Here is a 16,169-nt window from a genome sequence, read left to right on the forward strand (position 1 = left end):
AAAGACTTGTTCTTTTGCTATTCATCTAGCACTCAGATGATGCTGAAGTTCTCATAAAATGTGAATGCTCATTTAAAAAGTTCAATGGGCTTTGAAAACTAATTGAAGTAACTCCCACACACAGAAAACACATCTGGAAAATGTATAATGTAGTCTATGCCACACGTAAGTAGATAAAGAACTATATATACCATATAGTTGCACTTTGAAGTTCTATAATTACTGACTGTACTCCATTTGTTTGTCTGTATGCTTTTTTAGCCTGTTTTCACTCTGTTCTTTTATGGTCAGGACCACCACAGAGCAGGTATTCTTTAGGTAGTGGATCATTCTCAGCACTGCAGTGACAATGACATGGTGGTGGTGTGTTAGTGTGTGTTATGCTGGTATGAGTGGATCAGACAAAGCAGTGCTGCTGGAGTTATTAAATACCGTGTCCACTCACTGTCCACTCTATTAGACACTCCTGCCTAGTTGGTCCACCTTGTAAATGTAAGTCAGAGACGATCGCTGATCTATTGCTGCTGTTTGAGTTGGTCATCTTCTAGACCAGGGGTTTTCAATCTGTGGGGCCAGGGGGGTGCGAGTACTTGTCTGGGGGGGCGCGAGTGGCTGACCGGGGGGGTGTGGCATTACGAGATCATTATTATGAACCGGTGGCACACGAGATTGAGCGGTGGTTCATGAAGGGAAGGGGGTGTGGTGCGAGGGGGGCGCAAGCCGCGCTTGGCACACGAAGGGGGGCGCATGCCTAAAAAGGTTGAAAACCCCTGTTCTAGACCTTCATCAGTGGTCACAGGTCGCTGCCCACGGGGTGCTGTTGGCTGAATGTTTTTGGTTGGTGGACTATTCTCAGTCCAGCAGGGACAGTGAGGTGTTTAAAAACTCCATCAGCGCTGCTGTGTCTGATCCACTCATACCAGCACAACACACACTAACACACCACCACCATGTCAGTGTCAGTGCAGTGCTAAGAATCATCCACCACCTAAATACTACCTGCTCTGTGGTGGCCCTGGGAGAGTCCTCACCATTGAAGAACAGGGTGAAAGCAGGTTAAAAATGTATGTAAAGAAACACATGGACTACAGTCAGTAATTGTAGAACTACAAAGTGCTTCTATATGGTAAGTGGAGCTGATAAAATGGACAGTGAGTGTAAAAACAAAGAGGTGGTTGATCGGTGTATATAATTGATTTGTATACATTTGTTAGTAATGGTTGTAGCCACAGTATGTTGTGGATAATCCTGTTCCTGTTCTTCTTAAGAGTATTATTTTGTGACAGAGCATATGCTGATCTAGGAACTGGGTTGGCAGATCTTACACTTTAAAATTTGCTGCTTTAAGTTTTCTGACAATTAAAAAGTAATAAAAAAGGTCTGATTTCTTTTTGTCTCAAATATATCTCTAGATCAGCTCTTGTGCTGTTTTTAGCTGTTTCTATAGGCTAGTGGATCAATACTGTAATCAGAGAAAAGAGCAGGCTGGCGGCTGCGTATGAGGTTAGAGCGGAAATGCGTGACGAGACTCCTACCTGCTGGCAAAGTGCTCGATCCGGCTGTGTGTGTCTGCGTGAGGTAGCCTGGGAGAGGAACACGGCCTGCCAGGACACATACACATCACTGCGTTAGCACGGAAACACATTAGCTATGCATGGTTCGTTGTGTATTTGTGTGAGTGAAACCACCACCCTTCACTCTGACTGGAACAAATCACTCTTTTTAAGCTTTCTACTCATTATCTTCATATAAAAACACACTCCATTATCAAAAGCAATTAGTGCTTTCATCAGTAGTGGCAAATGAACAGCCACTCACTGGCAGACCCATTGTTTCTTTAATTGCCCATGGAGCCATGTCACACACTCACGTCTCGCCACTCTCGGCTTCCAGGACTGTCTGCACGGGCAGGTAACCTCTCTGTGGATGCTTGCTGAAGTACTGCCTTGATCTGAATTTGTTCTTCAGAGTCTTAGCAAAGTCCCGCATTTTATCTCCAGAGGTGGTCTACACATCATGGGAAAGATGAGCGTTAGAGAAGAAAGCAAAAGAAATAATAATAATAATAATAATAATAATAATAATAATAATAAAAGGAGCACATCTTGTTTTACACTAGTGATAAGCTTTACTAGTGATTAAGTACCAGCTTTGCATTGTTTATGCCTGAAGCTATCATATGGTACAGGTAAGGTTCAGTCATTAAATATATAAATAAACTGAATGATAAATAAATGGAAGCTACAAAACATAGCACAGCCTACCTATATAGTTGAATGTAAACCTGTGTTTTGACCTCCCTCCCCCTGTGTCCACATAATTGGTTGGAAGCTTTCCAAACTCAGTTTGGAAGTGTTTTTAGCTGCTTTAGACTTTGTCTAACCAATTGCTAGTGTTACCAAACATCTTTAGAGTTTGCTGAGTTTATAAAGAAAGAAATAAACTGTACATAGACAAACTATCAGGAGCGTAATACTTTACTGGCTCGTTCTTTTGAGGTGATCACATGTGAAGAGAAGCACACTTTTCCATTGATTATGGAATCCCCAAAGGGACATAATGCACTCAGTATGTAAACACAGACATCAAACATTTTCAGTACTGTCTGTTACTAACTTAATTTCAGTATGATTGCTAGAACCGCCTCATATTGCATACGGCACCTCATATTTCATGTGCTATGCAAATGAAAAATCTTTTCGCTAAACGCAAATAGGGCTGGGTGGGCCAAAAATTTGTATCACAGTATTTTTCAGAATTCTGACGATTTTAGGGAATATAACAGTATTCTTTTTTTTGTATCACTGGGAATGTATGTAGGTCTTTGGCTTATTCTCTTTCAAAAGTACACAGAATATAAAGCATTTTTATTTCATCATGTGTATATAATGAAGGTTTTGAGAACTATAAGTTTTGCTTGGCCCCACAAAATGACTCAATATATGAAGGTATGAATATGCATGCAACAGTTGCAGAATGTAAACAATTTTACTGTGCACACTGCAGCATAGTAAAAACACAACATTCATGCCAAAAACCATAACATTTTATTATGTAAGTATTATACAATTCTCTTAGTTCTTCCAGTGTAATCGTTATACTTTTATATGGTGGTATTGCTCTATTGTACAACATGATCACAGATCTGTTGTTGGAAAGTGGCCGACTGTATACAGCTCCGCTTTAAGCTTGCTTCGGTGTTGTTGGTATAACATTAAAAAAAACACTATTTTTTGATCCGATAAAAGCAAATATGCCTTTTTAACCTTTTTTCTCGACGGTCTATAAAGAAATCATGTCCGTAAAGCATTTTTCTTCTTCCTGCACTTTTTAGACGCTCCCTTTGTCCACGCAGATGAACCTCGCGTTTAAGAAATAGTGTTAACTAAAAATTAACAAAGGACCTTTTGAAATCTATTTGATTGTTGTTTGTTGCTTGCTTACTTGAGAATCAGTTTGTGCAATTCTGTTGATTTTTGGTTGTTTATTGGCTGAAAACGAGACGAAAGAACCTTTATAAAACTAACATGACCATGGTGTTTAATGTTTAATTTAAGTTAAAATACGATCCGTTTTTCTATTTCTGCTTGTTTTTTAATCTTAATCTTAATCTTAAAATGAAAAAACACTGACCTAAATGCTGCCCACATTTTGCCTATATTTGAAGTCTACAGCAACTGTATAAACTATGCCACGGTATGGCGGTATATGAAAAATCCATACCGTATGAGTAGTTGAAGCCGGTATACCGAACGTATGGTTAGGAGTTTTCCAACAAGTTACCCGGGCAGTGTTTTCAGCTGCTTTAGACTTCGACATCTTGGACATTTTGACTTAACTAATGTAACCAAGCATCTTTAGACTTGTAAGGCTGAGTTTATAAACTAAGAAATAAACTGTACATAGACAAATAATTGGGAGCTTAATACTTAATACTGGCTGGTTCTTTTGAGGTGCAGCACAGACTACAGAGAGATGATCACGTGTGTAGAGAAGCACACTTTCCCACTTAATTATGGAATTTATGGAATACATAAACACATATATCAAACATAGTCAGCACACTACACCACAGAAAAGTCTGTTACACTAACTTAATTGCTGTATGATTGTAAAATATTAAATCACTGAACACAAACCTTATATTTTGAATTTCACAGCAAATTGCAGATAACACGGAAATTCTACAATTTTACAATCTGTGGAGCAATTTTCACAGCTGTGAATTAGGTAGGGTCCTAATTATAAATCAATAGTTTGTACATGTGTGGTGTTTTTTCTTTTTTCATTTATTTTTAGATTATGCAGTGACATATTTTAATATCAGCCATTTCCAAAAGGTAGGGTTTCACCAGTCTTGAGAAAGTTCCCACATATGTTAACTTTAGTTAATGAACTCAATGTATCTGTTACTATTTTTGCCTAAAACATAAAAAAGTGCAAGCTAACTGGAGCCACAAAATGTGTACAAAATGTGCAGCTGCATTATAAATAATGCATGCAGGTAACAGTCATAATCTCATCTACAATTAGAATGAATTTAAATGGCAATGCGACATAAACTGAACCATTAGGTTTACATACACAACACCAAGAAGATGGAGCTGAGATGCTGTTAGAGTTTTCTTATCAGGTGATTTTTGCCATTCTCGATTTATAAACATTTCCAGTGGTACCTTGTAACTCTACGCCCCCTTAACTCAAAATTTTTTAAACTTAAAATTTGTACCCTTAAACTCGACATGTGTGTGACTGCTGCTTTGATTAGCTTTTTTTTTTCTTTTACTTTTATTTCTTTCATTTTAAATTAAAAACAAACAGTCACTTTGTTCAGCGCTTGGCTTGAGTGGTGCGGTAAAACATCATTAATGTGCGAATATCTGACAAATCTGCATTTGTGAAGTATAACTGTCAAATTCACTCTGAAAGCGTCCGCATGTATCTGTGTTTAGCTGGATTTTCCTCCTGTTTCACTTTTAAACTTGTGTTATAGCTCGAGGTGCTGAGAGAATGTGAGAATCAGCTTTTCCGAGAGTTAAAAAAGCTTAATGTGACTTAATGTAATAAAAGAATGACACTGCTCATAAGTTCTCTCCACTAATGAAATTTCTCGCTTGTTTTAGTACAATAAGTCACGTTAAGCTTTGTGCACTGGCACAATTCATAGGAAATAATGGCACAGCCAGTGCAAAAGCTGTTGTGCTGAATGAGCCTTTACTGAACAGAATATAGTATTCCAAGATCAAGCATTTCCATGATTAAGAAGCTTAAGGAACAATAAAGAAGTAAAGCTAAAGAGCAGCTTTAATAGTATATTATATACACCGATCAGCCATAACATTAAAACCACCTCCTTGTTTCTACACTCACTGTCCATTTTATCAGCTCCACTTACCATATAGAAGCACTTTGTACTTCTACAATTACTGACTGTAGTCAATCTATTTCTCTACATAAATTTTTAACCTGCTTTAAACCTGTTCTTCAATGGTCAGGACCACCACAGAGCAGGTATTATTTAGGTTGTGGATCATTCTAAGCACTGCAATGACAATGACATGGTGGTGGTGTGTTAGTGTGTGTTGTGCTGGTATGAGTGGATCAGACACAGCAGCGCTGCTGGAGTTTTGTCCACTCACCGTCAACTCTATTAGACACTCCTACCTAGTTGGTCCACCTTGTAGAAGTAAAGTCAGAGACGATCGCTCATCTATTGCTGCTGTTTAAGTTGTTCATTTTCTAGACCTTCATCAGTGGTCAAAGGACGCTGCCCAAGGGGTGCTGTTGGCTGGATATTTTTGGTTTGTGGACTATTCTCAGTTCAGCAGTGACAGTGAGGTGTTTAAAACTCCATCAGCGCTGCTGTGTCTGATCCACTCATACCAGCTCACTCATATCTGCTCTGTAGTGGTCCTGGGAGTGAGTTCTGACCATTGAAGAACTGCATGAAAGGGGGCTAACAAAGCATGCAGAGAAATAGATGGACTACAGTCAGTCATTGTAGAACTACAGAGTGCTTCTATATGGTAAGTGAAGCTGATAAAATGAACAGTGAGTGTAGAAACAAGAAGGTGGTTTTAATGTTATGGCTGATCAGTGTATTTTCTAGACTAAATAGCTATTGATTCATAGTGTAGACCTTAACAATGTATTTTTATTCTAATGATTGTGCATTTAGTTCTATTAGTGTTTTTAGAGGGGATTATTAAAATATTTTACTAATTCAGTGGGAAATTAGAACTAGAACTTTCTGTTAACTTCGCCAGTTCGTTTTCATTATACAGACGAAAAATACCTGTACATATTTAATAGGAATGTAAAGGTAAAGCAAAAATAAAGCAGTAGTAACCTCTAAACAGTTAGAAACACAGCTCCTTTATTGCCTATCCTTATCTACAAAATAATCATTTGCCCTTGAGCTCGATCCATCATTCACTAAGCAGCAATTGCAGCAGCCAGTCGAGTGGCCACACTCACTGTAGAGAAGTGATATATGTTCTTGGCAGAGTTATTAAGCAAATGGAACAGGGTAAGCTGTATTTGTGTGTGTGTGTGTGTGTGTGTGTGTGTGTGTGTGTGTGTGTGTGTGTGGGCGAAGAATATGTGCATACCGGGGTGTAATACTCCATAATAGGGTAGTGGAGCTTTTTGCCTTTAGCTGTTCGGCCGGTCAGGAAACAGGTCTGACAGATATCCACATTAAATTGTTTCAGACTTCGGTACCTGCAGAAGCAAGAGGACAGACAAGACCTCATAACCAAATGTGTTCTCACAAATCCACATATAACAACCTCCAGCTGTAAAAGTAAAACACCTCAAAAACACCCCGGATAAAAAACAGTATGGCAAGCCAACAGGATTTTGAATAGTATGAGATTTGCAGCACGGACCGGTTTCATATAAGATATAATTTTACGGACCGGCAGGGGTGGGAGGATTTAAAATAGAATGACTATAGAATGAAAAATCAGTGTGAATCCTGAGCTTTTTTCGATATGAGACGCTCCCACTAGTGGTGATTGGAGACAATAACACCCAAAGAGTTTAGGTAATTTTATTGCTCTTGTAGCGATCTCTAATTATTTATTCTTTCTGTGCGGACCAATAATAAATGACACGGTGGTTGGGACCACTGTGCTAGCCCATCACCGCTGAAATTTGGATCACTACATTTACATTTACGGCATTTAGCAGACGCTTTTATCCAAAGCGACTTACATTTGTGACAGTATACAATCTAAGCAATTGAGGGTTAAGGGCCTTGCTCAAGGGCCCAACAGTGCCAACCTGGCAGTGGTGAGGCTTGAACCGGCAACCTTTTGATTACTGGACCGGACCTTAACCACTAGGCTATAGCTGCCACTAGGCTACTACGTGCCTTGGCTGTTCCACACTCCTGGCTGGGAACTCAACAGTCACAACTGGCCTTGTCTGAGGGAGGGAAGGTCAGATGGGGGACCTCATTGCTGTTGCAACAGCAACACCTAGTGTATGTAAATTACTCACTCACTTAACCGCTTATCCAATTAGGGTCGCGGGGGTTGCTGGAGCCTATCCCAGCTTTTTAATGGGCACAAGGCACACAGTAACACCCTGGATGGGGCGCCAGTCCATCGCAGGGCAGACACACATACACACACCAATTCACCTATAGTTCCCGGAGGAAACCCTTGCAGACATGGGGAGAACATGCGAACTCCGCACAGAAGGGACAGGGACCGCCCCGTCTGGGGATCGAACTTAGGACCTTCTTGCTATGAGACGACAGTGCTACCCACCGAGCCAACGTGCTGCCCTATGGTAAATTAAGCAAATTTAAATTAGGCACAAATGAGTCGAGGAATAATGCGTTGATCAGGGTGTGGCTCCTCGAACACAAAGCTGTTCTGCATATGAACTTATGCAGGTGAAAAGATGCAGTCGGCTACTATACAAGTGTCGGAGGGCGCGTGTGTTAGTCACGGCTCTCCTCAACCAGGGTGGAGATCAACATCAGTAGAGAGGAAGCGTAATGCAATAGGGTGATTAGATACGACTAGATTGGGAGGGAAAAAAATAAGTGGGTAAAGTAATAAAAAGCCCACCTGAAGCCTTTGATGGGGCACTGTTTACAGATGTAACACCGTGTTTGGTGTTTTGCAGATTCAGCCACAGTTACGCGGTGCAGTACAGGAAGCCACACCATGGACTGCGGTTCCAGACTCATCCACTCTAGGAAGTGAGTTACCTCAATAGCTGGCTTACCTGGAGCCTAAAAGTGAAGAGACAGAACAGAGCTGATATTAAAAACAGTATTTAATAGTGGAAAAATTACATTATGATATTCATTATGATATATCGGGCTGATATATGAATTTGAGTGACATCACATTCTTAATCCATATGGTTTAATATGAAGTCGGCCCACCCTTTGCAGCTTCAACAGCTTCAACTCTTCTGGGAAGGCTTTCCACAAGGTTTAGGAGTGTGTTCAGGGGAATATTTGACCATTCTTCCAGAAGCGCATTTGTGAGGTCAGACACTGATGTTGGACGAGAAGGCCTGGCTCACAGTCTCCGCTCTAATTCATCCCAGAGGTGTTCTATCGGGTTGAGGTCAGGACTTTGTGCAGGCCAGTCAAGTTCTTCCACACCAAACTTGCTCATCCATGTCTTTATGGACCTTGCTTTGTGCACTGGTGCGCAGTCATGTTGGAACAGGAAAGGGCCATCCCCAAACTGTTCCCACAAAGTTGGGAGCATGAAATTGTACAAAATCTCTTGGTATGCTGAAGCATTAAGAGTTCCTTTCACTGGAAATAAGGGGCCAAGCCCAACTCCTGAAAAACAACCCCACATCATAATCCCCCCTCCACCAAACCTTACACTTGGCACAATGCAGTCAGACAAGTACCATTCTCCTGGCAACCACCAAACCCAGACTCATCCATCAGATTTCCATACGTAGAAGCGTGATTTGTCACTCCAGAGAACACGTCTCCACTGCTCTAGAGTCCAGTGGCGACGTGCTTTACACCACTGCATCCGGCGCTTTGCAATGCGCTTGGTGATGTAAGCCTTGGATGCAGCTGCTCGGCCATGGAAACCCATTCCATGAAGCTCTCTACGCACTGTTCATGAGCTAATCTGAAGGCCACATGAAGTTTGGAGGTCTGTAGCAACTGACTCTGCAGAGCAATGTTTGTAGAAGCAGTCTGCCTGCCTAGGTGCTTGGTTGTATACACCTGTGGCCATGGAAGTGATTGGACACCTAAATTCAATGATTTGGATGGGTGAGTGAATACTTTTGGCAATATACTGTATATTGGGCTGCTCACTTGACAACACAGAGGCTGTGTACAGAAAGGAATAAGCAGACTCTACTTTCTGAGAAAGTTTAGGTATTTTAATGTGTGCAGCAAGATGTTGACTCTTACAAGTCTGTTGTTGCAGGAGTGTGTTGGGGAGGCAGCCTCAGAGCAGGGTATGTAAGGACACTCAACAAACTTATCAAGAACGCTGGCTCAACTTTGGGCTGCTCACTTGACAGTTTCGAGTTGGTGGTTGGAAAGAGTTCACTGAACAAACCCACAACCATACTTGACAACACATCACACCCCCTCCATGACCTGCTAGTCAGACAGCGAATCACTTTCAGTAACAGACTCATCCAACTTTGCTGTAACAAGGAGATCATTTGTATCAACAGCGTTCACTCTGTATAACACTTCACTGTGTCGGGACATCATTGAACACTGGGCCACTATTAGGATAGACTCATAGAGCATGTTTTGACACTTTGTTTAAGGAGCCTACAATACACTCCTTTTAATATTTACTGCAAAGAACACCTACAACACTCTAGTATATTACATGTTACATATCTCATCCAAGCATTTTTACTGCAATTACACTCTTTTTCTCCCCTAATCTAGTCATATCGAATTACCCTGATTGTGTTACGGCTCAGCTCTACCAATACAACCCTCCACTGCTGACTGGGGAGCCTCGCAACTGACACACGGCCTCTCCGACTCCTGTGTAGTACCGACTGCATCTTTTCACCTGCACAAGGTGAGTTCATATGTGGATCAGCTTTGTGTACGGCGAGCCACACCCTGATTATTACCAGCATTATTCCCCAACTTTGCGCAGGTGCCATCAATCAGCCAGCAGAAGTCGTAATTGCACCAGTTATGAGGAACCCGGTCTGGCTTTTTCAACCCTATGAACAACAGCCAATCGTTGTTCATGTGGCCGCCCAGCCCAGCCGGATGGCAGAGCTGAGATTCAAGACGATGTATTCGAAATCTGAAGTGCTAGTGTATTTTACTACTATCTATTTATCTATCTACTATTAAATTAGTAATTTCATTATTTATTAATTTTTTTAATTTAATTGAAGTTGTCATGGGTCTGCCATGAGTTGCCATGCAGGTCTTCGTAAACATTATCATCAAAGTCAGGTAGTCATAAACTTTATACTACTACTATATTTTGAATTACTATACTATAAGTAATTTAGAACATTGGTCTTTGGGTTTTAGGTCACTACGAAATTACAGTGAAAGGGCAATGAGAAATAGGGCAATAATTTTTTACAGATAAGATATATAGTGACCAATCATCTGTTGTTACGTTTTTGGGTGGTAGAAATGAGCTGAAGTATTAATCAATCCGTCATGCACTCTGCACAGGCGCCTCTATCTGCTAATCAGGATCCTTGCACAGGATTAGAAGACCCCACCCACATAGTCCTGTCATCCTGCCCTAGCAGGCACGGTAGCCAATTAGAGTCTGCTGCAGGCACTTTCAATTGTGCCCGCTACATGGCACCCAGCCGACTGGTGGCAATGGCGAGTTTTAAACCGAGAAGTTCAGAATCTCAGCACTGGTGTGCTAGCGGAATATCCCACTTTGCCAAGAAAACCAAGAAAAGCATTTAAAACCCATAAGAGCACAAACATAACCAATTATAATTTTATAATAAGTTCAAATTGTATTAGAAAACCGAAAGACGTTCAAGTGGTGAATCGGTAAAACATGCTAGCCCACAAGCACTGAGATCTCGAGCTCATAAGTTCAAATCTCAGCTCTACTATTGGCCCAGCAGGCACCTACATGCAGACATGATTGACTAATGTCTGCCAGGTGGAGGCATTCCTTATCATTGCTGCAATTACAGCCTTTGCTGGCTGGTCGATGGTGCCTGCACAGAGACGGGGGATAATAGAGATCAGTGTGTGACTCTCCAAATGTGATATTGATCCCAGTGTGAACCCATCTCCTGCAGGTTGGCAATCGCATGTGTTAGGTATGGCCCTTCTTGACCAGAAAAGGCATCAGCATCAGTGGGCAGTGGTAATTGGATATGACTAGATTTGAAGTAAAGGGTAAAATGCATAAATAGACTTTTTAAAAATCTTACCTAAGGAACTAGTGTGAAAGGGCTTTTATAGATCGAGTTACAATAATAGTTTGACCTGGCATATATTGAAATGTCACAGCATGATGGATTCCAAAACAGAAATCCAATAACAGTGCGTGTAGAAAATAAAACTGTAATTTAATTCTTTAGAAGAATTAAAAGTGTTTCATCAGAGCTGTCCTTAAAAACAATAATTAAAATAAATATCTCATCTGCTGACCATAGCTGCTGACCAAACAACCAGATCTTATTAATTTTTAATAAGAATTTGCAATATATTGTGATAGAAGGTGGAGCAGGGTCAGACACAGATGGTTTGCTTTCTGTCATTTCATAAAATCTTCCCCCCTTTACCCCCAGACACAAACAATCATGTCTGTATGCAGAGCTTGACTGACAGATAGCACCGCTGGGGATTCGAACCCTGGATCCCAGTAGTAGTGGGTTAGCATAATTCACAGCTGTTCCACCCAAGCGCCCAAGTAACTTAATAATTATACGAAGTATTTGATTTGCTTGTGCAAACAAACTATTTTCATTACACAGGGACTGGGTTTATTGAGTGTTTATCGAGCCAGTGACCTGTAAGTCAATTAAAGTCGGTCATCTTTAGTCACCTCTGAGTCCTCTGAATGAACTCAGAGGAATTAATGAAGTAGGAGGTAAGAAACTTTTAGAGTATTGATACATCAGTGTGTCCAACGCTAAGTGTTTTAAATTAGGAGTTAGGCTACCTAGCGTACAAGTTTTACTTCTTGCTTTGACTTAAAGAATCAGTTCACAACTTGACCACCAGAAGGGAAAACATGTGTAAACATTAGTTCATTCATAGATTCTAAACAACTGAGAACTACCTAAAGGTGTTTTCTTACATAATCATTTTGGAAAAAATACCCGGGAGACTACTATCTGTTGACCAAGTCTCATGTCTATACGAATTACTGTTTGGTCTGTGTGGCGGTCAAATACTTCTTGTACTCTGATAGATCAGTGGAGCCCATGTTTAGCTGGATAGAATAGAACCATCCAGTTACCTGATTGCATTATGCTTCCTCTCTACCATTGCTGATCTCCACTCCTGATTGAGGAGAGCAAACTGAATCACGCCCCCTCCGACACGTGTGCAGTAGCCGACTGCATCCCCTCACGAGGCGAATTTATATGTGGATCAGCTTTGTGTACAGAAAGCCACACCCTGATCAACGCATTATTCCCCGACTCTGTGCAGAGGCTGTAATTGCATCAGTTATGAGGTCCCTTCCGGTTTCCCACTCTGTATGAACAACAGCCAATCGTTGTTTATGTAGCCGCGCAGCCCAGCCGGATGGCAGAGCTGAGTTTCGAACAAATGGGTTTTACCGCTGCGCCACCTGAGCAGCAAACCTGCCACTCTATGCCAAATTTCATCTCAATCATACAGCCGTTGTTTGCTTAACATTATATTGCATGTTCTAGTGGTTTATGCATGCCCATGTTTCTGATTGGCATCTGGCAACGCCCCTGTGTGATTTGTGTGATTTCGCATTTTATGTGAATTATCTGAAAATCCAATTAGGCGGATCTATATGGTTTGTGTAGAGCATGTAGAGCAAGTAATCAGGGGAAAATTGTTTTGTTTTTACGTCATGCGGGTAGGAGATATGGACCTACGAGTAAGAGTGCTCTCTCCCATACACATTGCTGAGCTGCACTGCACTCGTCAAAGTGTAGGTGATAAGATGCATACGGCATGCTGCCCACGTGTCAAAGGGGGTGTGGGTTAGCTTCGTTCTCCTCAATCAGAGCAGGGTCCAGCATTGGTGGAGAGGAAGCATGACGCAATCGGGCAATCGGACACGCTAAAAGGGAGAAAAAGGGAAGAAAATGCATTATACACACACGTGGACAAAATTGTTGGTACTCTTCCGTTAAAGAAAGCAAAACCCACAATGATCATTGAAATAACTTGAAACTGACAAAAGTAATGATGAATAAACATTTATTGAAAATCAACTAATAAAAATCAGACATTGCTTTTAAATTGTGGTTCAACAGAATAATTTTAAAAAACAAACTAATAAAACTGGCCTGGACAAAAATGATGGTACCCTTAGAAAAGATTTAAAATAATGTGACCATAGTGACATGTTAAACTAAGATGTGTCCTTTAATTAGCATTACAGGTGTCTTCAAACTTGTAATCAGTCAGTCTGCCCATTTAAAGGGTGAAAAGTAGTCACTGTGCTGTTTGGTATCATGGTGTGTACCACACTGAACATGGACCACAGAAAGCTAAGGAGAGAGTTGTCTCAGGAGATTATAAAGAAAATTATACACAAACATGTTAAAGGTAAAGGCTATAAGACCATGGCCAAGCAGCTTGATGTTCCTGTTACTACAGTTGCACATATTATTCAGAACTTTAAGGTCTACGGGACTGTAGCCAACCTCCCTGGACATGGCCGCAAGAGGAAAATTGATCACAAATTGAAGAGACGGATAATACGAATGGTAACCAAAAAGCCCAGACCAACTTCCAAAGAGATTAGAGGTGAACTCCAAGGTCAAGGTACATCAGTGTCAGATCACACCATCCATCGCTATTTAAGCCAAAGTGGACTTAATGGAAGACGACCGAGGAGGAAACCACTGTTGAAAGCAAATCATAAAAAAACGAGACTGGAATTTGCCAAAATGCATATTTGCAAGCCACAAACCTTCTGGGAGAATGTCGTTTGGACAGATGAGACAAAACTGGAGCTTTTTGGCAAGTCACAGCTCTATGTTCACAGATGCAAAAATGAAGAATACAAAGAAAAGAACATTGTACCAACTGTGAAACATGGAGGAGGCTCGGTTATGTTTTGGGGCTGTTTTGCTACATCTGGCACAGGGTGTCTTGAATCTGTGCAGGGTACAATGAAATCTCAAGACTATCGAGGCATTCTGAAGCAAAATGTGCTGCCCAGTGTCAGAAAACTTGGTCTCAGTCGCAGGTCATGGGTCCTCCAACAGGATAATGACCCAAAACACACAGCTAAAAACATCCAAGAATGGCTAAGAGCAAAACATTGGACTGTTCTGAAGTGGCCTTCTATGAGTCCTGATCTAAATCCTATTGAACATCTGTGGAAGGAGCTGAAACATGCAGCCTGGAGAAGGCACCCTTCAAACCTGAAACAGCTGGAGCCGTTTGCTCACGAGGAGTGAGCCAAAATACCTGTGGACAGGTGCAGAAGTCTCATTGAGAGTTACAGAAATCGCTTGATTGCAGTGATTGCCTCAAAAGGTTTTGCAACAAAATATTAAGTTAAGGGTACCATAATTTTTTTCCAGGCCAGTTTTATTAGTTTGCTTTTTAAAATGATTCTGTTGAACCCAGCCCCGGTTCTGGACTGCTTTGCTTGGGGGGGCAGTAAAACCTAATGAGGGGGCATGTTGATAGTCATGTTTTTGAAGCCAGAAATATATTCAAGGCTTGATTTGTACATGAATGATGACAGCCAAGCTATTGATACTGGCTTAAAGTGATGTATGAGGTAAAGAAATAAAAATGCATGTTTTCAAACTTAAACTTAAAACCCAATGATTAAAAAATACATGTTGATTATGTAAATGGAGAAAAAAGATTATCTAATTGTATTTCATTTTAATACGCCCCCTTAATTAAATTGCCATTACTAATAGAACAACTCTATTTCTTGAAAGGCTTTAATACAAATTTAAGTCAAAGCTGACAAATGTACCTACACACAGACTATTCAAACGTGGAAATAGGAATGAGTGAGAATATTTATATTATTGGGAAATTAAAATATAAAGAAAACAAAAGAATACTAATTCTGTAAAAAAAAAGTGTTTACCAGTATACCTGCCTCTCGCTCACACTAACAGAACATATACTGCCGAACTGAACTGTTTGGGGCAGTCTGCCGATTTTTATATGACTCAAAGAGCCAATCAGGAATAAGCAAGGAAATATCTTCACACTGTAAAACAAAATGCATTTTTGTGATTGGTTCAGAGATAATTTTTAAAATAGCCGTTGCTTGCATTGTGCTTGGCGGGGCAAAGACACAATTTGGGGGGGCAATGCCCCCCTCAGCCCCCCCCTAGCGCCGGCCCTGGTTGAACCACAATTTAGCAATGTCTGATTTTCATTAGTTGATTTTCAATAAGTGTTTATTCATTATTACTTTTGTCAGTTTCAAGTTATTTCAATGACCATTGTGGGTTTTGCTTTCTTTATCGGAAGGGTACCAACAATTTAGTCCGTGTGTGTATACATACTGTATATATATATATATATGTATATATATATATATATATATATATATATATGTATATATATATATATATATATATATATATATACTGTATATACACACACACACACACACACACACATATATATATATATATAAATATATATATATATATATATGTATATATATAAATATATATATATATATATATATATATATATATATTTATATATATATATATATATATATATATAATGTATATATATACAGTAAAAATTGTATGTCTATAAATGAGACTAAACCTTCTTCTTTATTAACAGACTCTAGTTTTCACTTACTCACTCACTTTCTTAACTGCTTATCCAATCAGGACCACGGAGGGGGGTGTCCCAGCTTTTCAATGGGCACCCTCGACGGGACGCCAGTTCATCGCAGGGCAGACACACACACACACACACTCATTCACCTATAGGGTAATTAAGTGTCTCCAATTAAGCTGACTGCATGTTTTTGGACTGT

General features: G+C 40.3%; 1 protein-coding gene across 1 annotated transcript in view; it reads right to left on the minus strand.

The window, feature by feature from the left end:
• Positions 1-1,866: 1,866 nt before the first annotated feature.
• The window catches only part of drp2 (dystrophin related protein 2), a 172,399-nt gene continuing 158,096 nt past the window's right edge, over positions 1,867-16,169 (minus strand). The window contains exons 13-15 of the mRNA XM_063000547.1: positions 8,085-8,251; positions 6,612-6,723; positions 1,867-2,007 (exon numbers count right to left, since the gene is read on the minus strand). Coding sequence (XP_062856617.1) covers positions 1,867-2,007; positions 6,612-6,723; positions 8,085-8,251 — 420 coding nt within the window. The remainder of the gene's footprint in view (positions 2,008-6,611; positions 6,724-8,084; positions 8,252-16,169) is intronic.

This window comes from Trichomycterus rosablanca, chromosome 8, assembly GCF_030014385.1.
Source record: "Trichomycterus rosablanca isolate fTriRos1 chromosome 8, fTriRos1.hap1, whole genome shotgun sequence".
Lineage (NCBI taxonomy): Eukaryota > Metazoa > Chordata > Actinopteri > Siluriformes > Trichomycteridae > Trichomycterus > Trichomycterus rosablanca.